A 15,432-nucleotide genomic window follows, 5' to 3' on the forward strand; every position below is an offset into this window, starting at 1 on the left:
CTCTGTGGCTCTCAGCTTTCTCATCAGCTAACAAAAGGTATTGGATTAGATAAACTCTAATGGTCTTTCCTGGCTCTAAAACTAAGAACCTAATGGTACTACTTATAAACTAGGCATAAATTTTCAGTTACGGAATTGTTAAAAATCAAAAGCCTGAGGTATAATTCCCCTGCCTCAGGAAAAGTTGTTAAAAGATTCCATTTGACCTATTCTCAACTTGCTTCTGAAATAATGGCATATTTTTGTTTCTCACTTTAAGGCTTTTTTCCCTATTTCAGAGATACAAAGCAATGCAATTTAGGCAGTCTTTATTTGAATCCCTCCCTCTACATATGTACACAATAGATCTTGGGCCTGATAATTAATGTATACTGATTGACAAGACCCTTAGGTTTCTCTAGCCATTTATGATATTCAAATCACTTCCATCATAACAGGAAACATGGGTCAGGCATTTTAAAGATGGTGATACTGAAATAGAGAATTCAAAAGACATTTCTAGGATCACCTAGAAACAAAAAGATGAACAACACTTAAAGCAATCCAAAAATTCAAATCAGCAAATGTTTGTTGCCATCTATTTTGCATCAGAAAAAAAGAAAAATAAAATAGTCCTTCTCTTAGGATGATCTGATAGGGAAGCAGATACATGAATAAAAATGATATACAAAGTCATTTCAAAAAGAGAAAAAAGTGAGCAGATCAGAAATGGTCTTGTGTAGAAGAAAGCACCTGAATTGTACTTTGAAGGAAATGGAATACTTAGAGGTCAAAGTGAGGAGAGAGAAGAAGATAGACATGGGACACCACCTGAGCCAAACAATGAATATCATATATGGAGGAAATGAAAACTAGCTTGCCTAGGACCAGAAATAAACAAAGCTGATGTGAAATAATACTGGAAACAGAGGAGAAATGTAGATTGTGGGTGGTTTTATTTGCCAGACTGATGATTTTAATTTTTATAGGACAGTGACCAAGGGAAAAAGAAAAGAAAAAACTCAAACATTTGTCTTCCTTTCAATTTTCTTTCTTTAGAACAATGGATATGGGGAGAAATGAGAGTTCTGTGACCATGTTCATCCTTCTTGGATTCTCAGATCAACCTGACCTTCAGATCATCCTCTTTGTGATATTCCTGGTACTTTACCTTATGACAGTGACTTGGAATCTGGTTCTCATTATTCTCATCAGGAGTGATTCTCATCTACATTCCCCCATGTACTTCTTCCTCAGTTTCCTGGCCTTCATAGACATCTGCTACTCTTCTGCTATTACCCCAAGAATGCTCTCTGACTTCTTCCATGAGGAAAAGAGTATTTCCTTCCTGGGTTGTGCAACTCAATATTTTTTTATGGCCTTGATGGGGTTGACTGAGTGTTTACTTTTGACTATCATGGCATATGACCGCTATGTGGCCATCTGCAGCCCATTGAGATATCCCACCATCATGAATCTCCAAGTATGTAAGAAGATGGTGGCTGGGGCTTTCATAGGTGGATTTTTCAGTAGCCTTATTGAAACAGTTGCAGGTTTCCACCACCATTTCTGTGGGCCAAACATAATTAATCATTTTTTCTGTGATGTGCCTCAAGTCATGGCCCTGTCTTGCTCCAACACCTTCATCGGTCAAATAATGTTATTTGTTATGGTGGTTCTTGTCGGGTTCTTTTCATTCCCCATTATCATCATGTCCTATGCATACATCACAGTCACAGTCCTGAAAATGCCTTCAGCAAAGGGAAGGATAAAGGCCTTCAATACCTGTGCCTCTCATTTGACAGTTGTGACACTCTTTTATGGCACTGCCTTTGTTGTGTACTTTCAGTCTGGTTCTGGCCATTCCCCAAATGTGGACAAAATGTTGTCTGTCTTCTATGTCATCCTAATCCCCATGCTGAACCCCCAGATCTATAGTCTCAGGAACAAGGAGATCAAAGATGCCCTAAAGAGGCTGGTGAAAAAAGACATTTCCCCTTAATAGCAATGCTTTCCTATTCTTTATTATGATGAATTAACTTGAAGAAGGGAATTGAAAGTAATCATCTCATTGGTATAGGTTAATTTTCGGGTCAAAACTATATATGATTGACAGTGGACTTTCTAATTATATTTTTAACTTTTTACTTTTTTTCCAATTGCATATCCAAACAATTTGACAGTTATTTTATGACATTTTGCAACTCAGATCCACTATTCTTCCCTCTCTCTTCACCTCCCTGATGAGGTAAATAATCTGATATCAGTTATGTCAGTGTTTTCATGCAATATATTAGGCTACAAATTTTTTTTACCATTTGTCTTAGAAAGTTAGCTGGGGGTACTCAAAGATTAAATGACTTGCTAATTACTACCTAGTAAGATGTATCAGAGGCAATACTTGAACTCCCATAATTTAGCTATGCCTTGTTTTCCTTACTCATAGTTCCACATTGCTCTCCAGAATGGTTGTATCCATTCATAGCTCCAATAGTGCACCAGTGTCCCAATTTTACTTACATTTATCATCTTCTGTATCATCACATTAGTCAACCTGATAGGTGTGAGGTGGTACCTCAAAGTTTTATTTTGCATGTCTCTAATCAATAGTAGTTTGCAGCATTTTTCTTATGACCAGAGATAGTTTCAATTTCTCCATCTTCAAGTGCCTTTTCATAACATTTGGCCATTTATCAATTGGAGAGTAACATATTCTTAAAAATTGGACTCATTTCTTTTATATATTTATGAAATGAAGCCTTTGTCAGAGACAACTAGTATAACATTTTTTCCCAGTTTCTTTTGTCTCCCTTCTAATCTTGGTTTTATTTGTTAGGTTTCTAAAAATATTCTCTAATTTAGTATATTCAAACTTACTGCTTTTACCTCTCATAATAATCCCCTAAATCATCTTGGAATATTTCTGTTACTATATACAGGAACCTAATAATTTTGATAATTACTACTTTGTAATATGGTTTAACCTGTGAGAAAGAGAGCTGATGTGTAATAGATTCAGAGGTTTGAGTGGATTACAATATCAATATTATGCTGTAACATAACAGCTAATACAACTGTGTCTTTGTGTGAAAAGAATGTTTTCCCCATGAACATGTAGATGACAATCCCACTATATTATGTCTCTGTTAGACCTCATTTAGAGTTTGGGCTTCAGGTCTTCTCATCATGTGTTAAGAAGGAAGTTCATAAGTTTGAGAGTATTCAGAAGAGAGTAACCATGATTAGTTAAGGATCTTTTAGTTTTATCATGTAAAGATTGATTGAAGGAAATAGGAATATTGGCCTAGAAATAGGAATATTTGGAGAAGGGGAATTAGGGTTATGGTACAAATATTTTGATGGCTGTCATCTTAAAGAAGGATTCTATTTGTTCAGTTTTAAACCCAGGGGCAAAAATAGGAGCAATAAGTAGAATCTGTAAAAAGACTAAATTAGGCTTAATGTCATGGGAAAAAAAAACTGGCTAAAAATGAGATGTGTCTACAGATAGATTGGGTTGCCTTAACAGGAAGTGGGTTCTTTTCCTTGAAGACCTTCAACAATATGTTGGGTGACCACTTCTAAGATATTTTATAGTGGGAGTTCCATTAATGCATGTGTTAAACAGACAGCCAACAAAATCTCTTCTTACATTCTGAGCTTTTGTGATCCCTGGGGGAAGAAGAAATAGTATAAAAATGGTGTTGGGTCAAATCCTGCCTCAGATGCTTCCTGTGTGTATGAGCACAGGCAAGTCATTTTATCTTTTTCTGCCTCAGTTTCCTGAATTAAATTAGGGATGATAATAGTTCTTGCCTCAGAGGGTTATTGTAAGCAAAAAATGAAATAAAATGTGTAGAACATTTAGCTCAGTGCCTGGCTTAGAATAGGTGTTGAATAAATGCTAATTCTCTTCCTAATTCTGGCTCTGGTTGGGGTGGAGCCAAGATGGTGGTATAATAGCAGGGCAATACTGAAACTGCTTTGAATATCCTTCCAAACCAATCTTTAAAAAGTGCTTCAGGTGCTTTCTTCAGAGCAATCAAGTGTGATAAGTGGTGCATTATCGCCCTGCTTTAAAGAAGAGAAAACGGTCCCTAAAGGCACTGGAGTGACTTTATCTTGTACTTGGAAAATCTCTTGTGATTCCCTGCTACCCAAAAGCCTTTCACTTGCTACAGAATGTGTTGCTTGGCTCCTCACTGTGTCCTCATTCAAAGTTCTGGAGACTTTCTTTGCTCAGATAGCCAGATCTGTAGTCCACCTCTTACTATTTATTCTGTGCTGTTGTGTTGTGTAAACCACCCTTGTCCTAGTCACCACAATATTTTGTGAATATGTTTCTCATCCACCGGTTTAGCTGAGTCACTTCTCAGAACTCTGGAAGGTGTCTCCTTTTTCCTCTGTGTCCACATGTTAAATTTATCCTTCTATGGGACTCTTTTCCCATTTAATATCTTTATTAGGATCTCATGCCCCTTTTAAAAAACCCACTGCAAAAATTGCATATCTATAAACTGCCCTGACTCAAGCAGCTCTGAATTTTTCAAGGCTAAATGTTGGGCTGCTTCTTTATATTTTGCATCCTTCATCCTTGGTTGGGGAGGTTTGGGCGACGGGGCTGGGAGGAAGAGTTTGCAGAAACTAATCTGTAGCACCTCTTGCATTGAAGGTACTTGTCCTGAATCTGTTACATGTATATGTGTATATATTTAAACTATGCTCAGATGACTCAAGAACGTTTTTCACAATCAAAATGATAAAAATCTACAGGGAAGTGTTTTGGGTTTGAAGCAATACCATCCAGACATGGCGAATGCCCTGAATTATTAGAATAGAGCAGAGTCTGTTGTGTGACAGGGAAATCCCAACGCAGTTGACTTTAATCCTATAGTCCAAAAATCCCTCCTGCATTTGCTTTTGTAATGCGTTATTCTCTTTGAATAGTGAATATGTTAGATTCTTTTTGAGCACTTGATATTGCAACAAAACAAGATCACCCTGAAGACAATTCAAAAAGGAAAAAAGTAGCGCCTCTGTCCTGCAGATGCCTGCCCCATACAAGTATTTGTGCTTCCCATCAGCAGCATCATGTATGAGAAGGAAGGTGACTGGCCTCACTTTCTTGGCCTTGTTTAGACTTTGCTTTGAAGTGGAATTCTGCATCACTAGAGATGGAGGGAGCCTTAAAGATTGCCTCCATTATTGGCGTCCTCATTTCACAGAGAGAGCAAAGAGGCCCAGGGAGATCGTCACTTGATAACGGCACTCCGAGAGCTTCAGGAATTCAAACCATGCTTCTTGACTAATCAGGGACCATCTAACCGAAAATTGGGAGTTTGTGCTGGAAGGAAAGAAACCTTTGATCTCTCCTATTCCTTAACCATTGAGGCGGAATCAAACAATGGCAGACTCAATCCTGGGAAGAAACCCAAAGGTTTGTTTAAGAAGTCACCAAGACTGCTGAAAAATAAGTAGGAGTTGACCTTTTCCTCTTTATTTTACTTTTTTAAAAAACCTTTACCTTCCATCTTATAATAAATATGTGTATTGTTTCTAAGGCAGAAAAGCTTTGAGCACTAGGCAATAGGGGTTAAGTGACTTGACCAGGGTCACACGGCTGGGATGTGTTTGGTTGCAGATCTAACCGAAGATGCCCCATCTCTAGGCCTGACTTTTAATATGTTGAGCCACTTACCTTCTCCCCCCTCTCTACTCTTAAAATATAATTGGTGGTTGTTCAGTCAAAAAAAAAAAGTGCTTCAAAAGGACAGAAGTCAAAACCGGTTGAGTGAGGGAGTTCTCCCACTAAACACAACATTAAAAGTAGGCAGAGAGAGTGGATTTGCATGATATAAGGAGGAAGAACCAAACTGAAATAAAACTGCACAAGGAAAAGCACAGGCTGACCACTTCCCCCATCTACCGCACCAAATGCAGAAGCAGGACCTGTACAAACTCAGGATCCTAGGAAGTGGGCTACACTAACCAAAAAGCACTGCAAAATTACCCCTGGAGGTTCCAGGCCCTGGCAGTGAGATTTGGAGGGTTGTAGCACTGGGCACACTACAACCTCTACAACAGTGGCAGGGGCAGTAATAGCAGTGAAGATAGCCTTATGGTAAAACCCTGTGAGCCAGAAGCTAAGATAGAAATGACCAGTAACTTGCAGGATTACCAGGCCTCAAGTGGGAAAGTGAACAAATAGCAGCAAAAAAAGCTCTTGGTCCTGGAAAATTTCTACAGAGAAAAAGAGCAAAAAACAGAAGCAACAGGAGAGGGTCAGAAACAAGGGAAGGCATATGAATGCATGCAAATGCATGCAAATGAATTCAAACTCTCCAAAAATCAGGAAAGTGGTTTCAAGCTCCAGAAGAATTAAAAAAGGAATTCAAGAACCAAATAAGATAGGCAGAAGAAAAATGGGAAGACATGGGAAAAAGTAATGAAAGTAATGCAAAAAGAAAAAAACTGCTTAAAAAGCAAAATTAGTCCAATGAAAAGAGAGACATAGTAATCAAATGAACCAGATTAAAAACCAGAATTCCAGAATTGACCTAATTCTGGCTCTGTTGTTTGCTAACTGAGTTTCCTTGGACAAGTCACTTTGTCTCTTTGGTTTTCAGTTTTTTCATTTATAAAATTAGGGAGTTGGACTAGATGATGAGTCTGGTTTCATGATTCTATGATTTTGATATGTAACATATTTGAAAGAGCCCTGGGTGTCAGAATCAAATGAATGTTGTTAAATTGATGATTGAAGAACTGAGGAATATAATTGGTTCGATTCCCTTGTGGAAAGCTGATTTAGTTTTAATGATCTGTTCTCCTTGGATTTAAGGCTCAAAAGAGGTAAAAAGACTTCATATGAACTGAAAGACTCTTCTACCACAGAGAACAGCATGAATTTTAGCCAAGCCAAAAGTTTTTTAGGGAGGTTTCTTGATCGTTTATTCCCTATCCTCTTGTGAGGGAGGCTGAGTGTGCTGTCTTTGATTGTAGAATGAGTTCTCCACCCTGCTCTTTCATTGTATTTATGAGCCAAGAAGCTCTTAGAATCCAGAAGTTGAAGATCCTATAATCTCTTTCCAAATATCTGTATCTCAAATAGATCAAAAGCAACTCAATGTTTAGAACCCTCACCATCTTCTTGGTTGATTCACTCAACTTTTTCCTGCTTTAATAAATAAGAAGGAAGCCACTGGAGAACTAGAAATATGACTGAGGTAGATAAATCCTGAATCCATAAGGATTAGTCTGAGTTAGGCATGTCACTGAGACTGAGTATGACTTTCTCTAATATTAAATGTACTAGCTACTTAATAATCAATACTCTGTGTGTTTGTTTGTTTGTATATGTGTGTGTGTGTGTGTGTGTGTGTGTGTGTTGGCTTTGAAGTGTTTGTTTCAATATCAAATATGCCACCATATAACTGTGTGACCTTTGGATGTAGCATAACTTGTCTGGGCCTCACTTTCCTCTTTAAAGATGAGAGAATTGGACCAAATGCCACTCTGGGTCCCTTTCAGCTTCAAATCATATATTTTATAATCCAGAGGATTTAAGCAGATATATATACTGTCCCACAAATAACCTAAGTCAAAATGTTCCTGGACCCGCCCTTTAATGGCTTATTTTCATAGCAATTGCACCAACCTTTGAGGGCAATAATTTAGGCCTCAAACCCAACAAGCATTTTCCATATCAATGAATGATATATTTTTTTCAAAGTAGGAGAGGGACTTTAAGAATCAATGATGTGATTTTATCACTGCAGAACTTCAAACTGATCATCCAGTTCCAGAGTAAGGCAGGATCACTTTATCCAGAGAATTTTTTTTTCCAAATTGGCTGCCCATTGGCACCGAGGCTACCATCACCCGACAACAATCTTAAATAATTAGATTTCTTAAAAAACATGTGCTTTTCACTATTTCTGATGGCCTACATGCAGCATTAGGAATTTAATTGATTTGTCCCAGGTCATTTATCTAGTATTTTTCACATGCAAGATTTAAACATGTCTAAGGACAACCCTCTACTATGTTGACTTCTTATTTTTTATTCAAATCTTTGGAAGCATTTAATACTACAAACAGTCCAAGAAATACTATGAGTGTACTGAGAAGGACTGAATTCCACCTGTGGAAGGAGGTTTCCTAAATAGATTAAGAATAAGATTAAGATTAAGGAAACCCAATTTTGAATCTTCTCTTATCATGACCTGTTTCCTCATCTACACAATGAAGATGTTGGATTACCTAATCTCTGAGGTCTCATAGCTAATATGAAATGATATTGAAAAGGAAGGAGAGATTGAGATTATAGATGGTTTCAAGAGATAGGAAGAGAATTTGTGATTTCTGACCATGTTTATCTTGCTAGGATTCTCAGACCAACCTGACCTTCCAATAATCCTCTTTGTACTATTCCTGGAAATCTGTATCATGACTATGAACTTGAATCTGATCTTCATCATTCTCTTCAGGATCGACACCTATCTTCCCTCCCTCATGTACTTCTTCCTCAGTTTTCTAGCCTTCACAGACATCTGCTACTCCTCAACTATTAACCTAAGAATGCTCTCTGATCCATTCAATATTCCTTTATAGCTTGGATGAGTTTGGCTGAGTGTTGTATCTTAGCTATGTTGGTATATGACTATTACGTGACCATCTGCAGCCCACTGAGATACATCACAGTCATAGATCTCCAAGTATAAGAAAATTGTGTCTGAGGCTTTTATGGGTGGGTTTTTCAGTAGCGTATTGAAACAACAGCTGGATTTCACCTGCATTTATGTGAGACAAAAATAATTAATCATTTTTTTCTGTGATGTTGCTTAGATCATAGCCCTGTTCTACTCCAACCCATTTATCAGTCAAATAATCTTACTAGTTATAGTGGTTCTTATTAGCTTCTTTATATTCTCCACTATCCTCATGTTCTATGGATACATCACAGACACAATCCTGAAAATACATTATGCTAAGGGAAAGGTGAAGGCCCTCAATACTTGTGCCTCTCACCTGACAGTTGTGACTCTTTTCTGACACTGGCATTTTTGTATACCTTCATCCCAGTTCTGACTATACCCAACACCTGGATAAGGTGCTATCTGTCTTCAATGTCATCCTAATCCATATGCTGAAACACCTGATCTAAAGTCTCAAGAACAAAGAGACCAAAGATGTCATGAAGAGGTTGGTGAAAAAAATATATTTCCCCTTAATAATAATGCTTTCCTGTTCTTTATTATAATGGATTAATAATGATCATGCTAATAATAATTGGGGGTAATGGAAATTGATTATTTCACTGGTGGAGGTTAATCCTTGGACCAAAACTCTAAACATTGTTGAAAGTGGGTTTCCTATTTATAACATTCATCTTAGAGAGATCCCTAGGGTACTCAAACATTAAATAACTTTCTAGCTGCCACAGAGTAGAATGAGTTCAATGCAATGTGTGAACTCAAATCCTTTAGGTTAGTCTTCTATTGACTATGCTGGTAATGGGAAACCTATTACACACATGTCAGCACCGACATGTGTAACCATTTTTGATTACATGTAGCCACATGCAACCGCATACAGAGAAGTTTGGGGCTGCATGCCAAGGATGAAACATTTGCTAAAGCATAGTGTAGACACTCTGTGCACTATAGATGACAATTCTACCTATATTAATTTACCTATTTTGGTTTATTAAATACAGTTATATATTACAATTATACTTTTTTGTTATTTAAACTATAAATATCACGAAACTATAGGTTTTTTTCCTCCGTGATACACCACCCGAATTATGCTTGGTTTTTTGGTGAATTTTGACACACCAAGCTCAAAAATTTGCCCATCACTGCACTATGCCATATTTCTTTTTTTATAATAATAAGTTCTAATCATAACTTTTGTGTGCAAATTGAATTAATTATAATATGGAGCACTTTTAAAATAATGTTTTATTGATACTTTTTGTTTTACATTGATTAAAATTCACCTTATAAAACCTCTTAGGTTTTCTCCCAGAAGATTTACTCTTATCAAAATAATTTTGTTCAGGGTACAGAAACAATCTTTAACAATCATTTTCTGACATTTTGTTCTCCAAATTCTTTCCCTCCTTCCCTCCCCTCTCTCTTCCCCAAGACAGCTAGTGACACAATATAGTTTACACATGTGCTATCATGCCATAAATATTTCCATATTCATCATGTTGTGAAGAAGACACATATCACACATATAAGAAAATACATAGGAAGAAAGTAAAATGAAAAATGAATTATGCCCAAAGGTTGATAAGACTGTATATATTTTTTACCCAGGTTTACTTCCTAAAGTGTTCACAGAAAAAGGAAAAGAATCTATATATTCTAAAATATTTATAGTAGCTTTATTTGTAAAGACAAGAAAAGTAGAAATTGAGGGGATCCTCATCACTTGGGGAATGGCTAAACAAGTTGTGGCATACGATTGTGATGGGATACTATTATTACACTTTAAGAAATGACAGTCAGACTAATTTTTTTATATCTAGGAATTTTTACTTTTAAAAATATTTTCTCAATTATATATAATATCAACTTTAGCATATGTTTCCTGCTATTATAAGAACCAAGTTATCTCTTCTCCCCCTCACTCCTCCTCCCTGTGTTAGAAAACAATTCAATCAGGGTTATACATATATGATCTACATATTTCCATATTGGTCATGTTATGAGAATAAGTATATAAAACCCAACCCCTCAAAACAAAAACACATAAATGAATTGAAGTGAAAAATACTGCTTTGATTTTCCTTCAGACTCCTTCAGTTCTTTCTCTGCTAGGTCTTTTGAAATCCTGACTGTGTCTCCACTTTTTTTTTCCTGGATGCTTGCAATATTTTCTTTGTGGCATGGGAGTTCTGGAATTTGGTTGTAAGATTCTTCAGAATGTTTCTTTTGGGATTTCTTTCATGAGGTGATTGATGAATTCTTTTAATTTCTGTTTTCTTCTCTTGTTTGGGAATATAAGACCACATTTCCCTGATGATTTCTTGTAATATGATCTCCAGGCTCTATTTTTTATTGTGGTTGAAAAGTATTCTAGTGATTCTTAGATTCTCTCTCCTGTATCTATTTTCCCAAGACATTTGTTTTTCCATTGAGATATTTCAGATTTTCACTTTTTCCCCACTCTTTTGAATTTGTTGTACTGTTTGCTAATTTTTTCAAGCCTTTGACATCATGGAGCAATGACTTGACTTGTGTCTGAGGATTTAAGTGTGGCAGAGTTGCACAAAGTCATCAATCTCTCTCTTCCAGAGTCATGTAAGTCCAGTGCCAAGGCAAAATCCAGGTGACTTGTGATGAGCTAGGATGCAGTGAAAGACCTGGACATTTTCTATATCTGACCAAGCTCTAAGCACTCTATAGCATCTGTTTTAGCCACCTTCCTGGCCAATGGAACAAATTGTTCTCATCCACCTATTCTCTTGAGAGACATCTTCACAATCTTGATGTAGACATCCCCCTAATTCACTGATGCTTTTGAAACCTGTTTTTTGCTCTTAAACTAGTTTACTTTAGTCCATCTGATAAGATGGTTTTTATCAGTTTAGCTTCTGTGCAAGCTATAGTTCTTGGAGTCACAAATTATTGAAGTAATTGATATATATATATATATAGAGAGAGAGAGAGATAGAAAGCAATATAATTTGTTAATGTTTTTTTGCAAAGCCACCCAGAAACACTGCTAATATGTATTATTATTCTCATTTGACAGATGAGGAAGAATGGAAGGAAACAAACATTTATTAAGTGCTCTCTCTCTGCTAATTACTAAGCATACAAATACAAGCAAAAAGAAAAACAATTTCTGCCCTCACAGAAACAAAATTCTAATGGGAGAAGATGAAATGGAGCTGAAGGTGGAGGAAGAAATACACTAGAATAGTAGAATAATTTTGAAGTCCAGAAACTCACGAACAGAGTCTGGAGGGGAGCAGCAACAAGTCAAACTGAGTTATTTCACAAAATAGAGGCTCCTGCAGGAACTCATTAATTGGAGAAGTGGGGCAAGCCTTGTGAAATAATTTTTCAATGTGATTGAGCCATAGGGTTGACAGCCTGTTCTAAGTCAAGGAGAAGTTCCTGGATGAAACAACAGCAGAGAAGGCATGATTTTTAAGTCCAAAACAGTGAGGGACAAGATTAGGTAGAGAGAGAAAAGAGGCAGTGAGGAATGTAGGGATCACAAAGGTGAAGTATTGTCCATGATTACACAGATAATGAGTGTTGGAGAGAGGCTCTCACAAGTCTTGGATTCAAGTCAGTACTAGGTGTGAAGAGAAAAACCAACAATGAAATCATCCCCAACATCAAGGAGCTTCCTGCATTCTTTTATAAGAAATTGATTTTTTTATACCTTTTAATTTGTATCACCCAGATTTCTTCCAAAATTTCTCCCCTCACTCTTCCCACAAAATCATCTCTTATCACAAAGAATTATTTTTTAAAATAAAACATTTATTAATATTCATTTTTGACCTGTTTACATGCTTCATACCCCTACTTTCCCCTTCACCCCCTCAATCTCCCCCCTCCATGGCTGATGCACATTTCCACTGGTTGTAACTTGTGTCCTTGTTCAAGACCTATTTCCAAATTGTTGTTAGTTGCATTGGTGTGGTAGTTTCGAGTCTGCATCCCCAATCATGTCCGCCTCAGCCCATGCATTCAAGCAATTGTTTATCTTCTATGTTTCTTCTCCCGCGGATCTTCCTGTGAATGTGGGTAACGTTCTTTACCATAAATCCCTCAGAGCTGTCTTGTGTCATTGCATTGCTGCTGGTACAGAAGTCCATTACATTTGATTTTACCATAGTATATCAGTCTCTGTGTACAATGTTCTTCTGGCTCTGCTCCTTTCACTCTGCATCAGATCCTGGAGGTCTTTCCAGTTCACCTGAAACTCCTCCAGTTTATTATTCCTTTTAGCACAATAGTATTCCATCACCAGCATATACCACAATTTGTTCAGCCATTCCCCAATTGAAGGGCATCCCCTCATTTTCCAGTTTTTTGCCACTACAAAAAGTGCAGCTATAAATATTTTCATACAAGTCTGTTTATCTATGATCTCTTTGGGGTACAAACCCAGCAATGGTATGGCTAGATCAACGGGCAGGCATTCTTTTGTAGCCCTTTGAGCATAATTTCAAATTGCCAGCCAGAATGGTTGGATCATTTCACAACTCCACCAGCAATGCATTAATGTCCCAATTTTGCCACATCCCCTCCAGCATTCATTACTCTCCCCTTCTTTTATTTTAGCCAATCTGCTATGTGTGAGGTGGTACCTCAGAGTTGTTTTGATTTGCATTTCTCTAATTATTAGAGATTTAGAACACTTTCTCATGTGCTTATTGATACTTTTGATTTCTTTACCTGAGAATTGCCTATTCATGTCTCTTGCCCATTTTTCAATTGGGGAGTTGCTTGATTTTTTGTGTATTTTTTATTGTCTAGGGTGATTTTAAATGGTGTTTCTCTTTCTACCTCTTGCTGCTCTAATATGTTGGAAATATATAGAAATGCTGATGATTTATGTGCATTTATTTTGTATCCTGCCACTTTGCTAAAGTTGTTGATTATTTCTACTAGCTTCTTAGTTGATTCTCTAGGATTTTTTAAGTAGACCATCATATCATCTGCAAAGAGTGATAGCTTAGTCTCCTCATTGCCTATTTTGATACCTTCAATTTCTTTTTCTTCTCTAATTGCTATTTCTAGTGTTTCTAGTACTATGTTGAATAATAGAGGTGATAATGGACATCCTTGTTTCACTCCTGATCTTATTGGGAAGGCTTCTAATTTATTCCCATACAAAGAATTATTTTTAAAAATAAAAAGAAGGAAAATTTAGCAAAATTGATCACATATTGAAAAAAAATCTGATGCTACTGTAACATAATTGATTGACTTCCCTTGTGGAAAGATGATGTAGTTTTAATGATCTTCTCTATTTGGACTTAAGACTCAGAGGAGGTATGAAGAACCCATATCAACTAAAAAACTCTTCCACCACAGGGAGAACAGCATAAATTTTGGCCAAGAAAGGAGAGTTTTAGGGAGGTTTTCTGCTCTTATTTCTTATCCTTTTCTGAGGTAGGTTGAGGACATTGCCTTTGCTTGTAGAATGAGTTCTCCTTCTTGTATTTCTGAGCCAAGAAGCTCTTGGGAAATGGAATCTGAAGATCCTTTAACCTCTTTCCAAACATCTGGTTTCCAGTAATCTAAAAAAAACTAAATGTTTAGAATCCTGACCACATTCTCAGGTGAGAACACTCAAGTGTTTCTACTTTGAGAAATAAGAAGTAAGTCATTGGGGAGCTAGAAATCTGTCCTAGAGAGACCAACCCTGGATCCATGAGAATTAGTGTTACTTAAGACTGGGACTAAGGATGAGATTGGCTTTCTCTTCCTGGTATGCATAAGTTCTGTCTATTTAATAGGGAGCAGGATGTGGTGTGTGTGTGTGTGTGTGTGTGTGTGTGTGTGTGTGTGTGTGTGTGCGCGTGTTGGATTTAGAGATGATCTTTGTTGCAATATCAAGTACACCACCATCTAACTATGAGCTTGGACACATAGTTTAACTTGTCTGGGTCTCACTTTTCTCTGCAAAATAAGAGGATTGGGGTAAATCGCCACTCTGGTCCCATTCAGTTTCAAATAAAAGATTTGATATTTTAGAGAATCCAGACTGATGCTTCACAAATGACCTGGCTCAAAATGTTCATAGCAATAGCACTAACCTTTTGGGACAGTAATTTAGGCTTTAAACACAATAACTAAGCAGAAGCATTTTCCAAATCAATGAATTATGTTTTCTATTCAAAGTATGAAGGGGATTTTAGAAATCATTGAGCACCTACTATGTGCCAGACATTGTGCTAAAACCTTTTAAAATATTCTCTTATTTGATCCTAACAACTCCACAAATTAGGTGCTATTATTATCCCAATTTTATTCTTGAGGAAACCAAGGAAAACAGAGGTTATCCAACTTGCCCACAGTCACATACATAGCTAGTAAATATTTGAAACTAGATTTTAACTCAGAACTCTTTTCACTATGGCAATACATGAGCAGTACTTTGAAGGAAGTTAGAGATAAGACATTAAAGGGAAGAAAGAGAAGATGATAGGTTTATAAGGCTAGCTGAGAAAAGAACATGACTCATTTAAGGAAAAAGAGATACTATGACAATTTGGCTATAAGAGGGAAAGTAGGGAATTCACCCAAAATATGTCTGGAAAATGAGGGATCTAGACTGTGGAGGGCTTTAACTGCCAGGCTGAGGATTTTGAATTTCATTCTTAAAAAATAGTTTCTGAGTAAGGAAATAACACCTGAAGAAAAATGCCACAAACATTGTCTTCCTTTTGATTTTTCACTCAGCACATCT

At 36.8% G+C, this 15,432-nt stretch overlaps 1 protein-coding gene across 1 annotated transcript; it reads left to right on the forward strand.

Moving 5' to 3' along the window:
- Window positions 1-1,042: 1,042 nt before the first annotated feature.
- On the forward strand, window positions 1,043-1,981 carry LOC123252084 (olfactory receptor 5A1-like). Its single transcript, XM_044681448.1, has one exon. The coding sequence runs from the start codon at window positions 1,043-1,045 to the stop codon at window positions 1,979-1,981; it is 939 nt and encodes a 312-aa protein (XP_044537383.1).
- The last annotated feature ends 13,451 nt before the right edge of the window (window positions 1,982-15,432 follow it).

This window comes from Gracilinanus agilis, chromosome 6 (genome assembly GCF_016433145.1).
Source record: "Gracilinanus agilis isolate LMUSP501 chromosome 6, AgileGrace, whole genome shotgun sequence".
In the NCBI taxonomy this organism is placed as follows: domain Eukaryota; kingdom Metazoa; phylum Chordata; class Mammalia; order Didelphimorphia; family Didelphidae; genus Gracilinanus; species Gracilinanus agilis.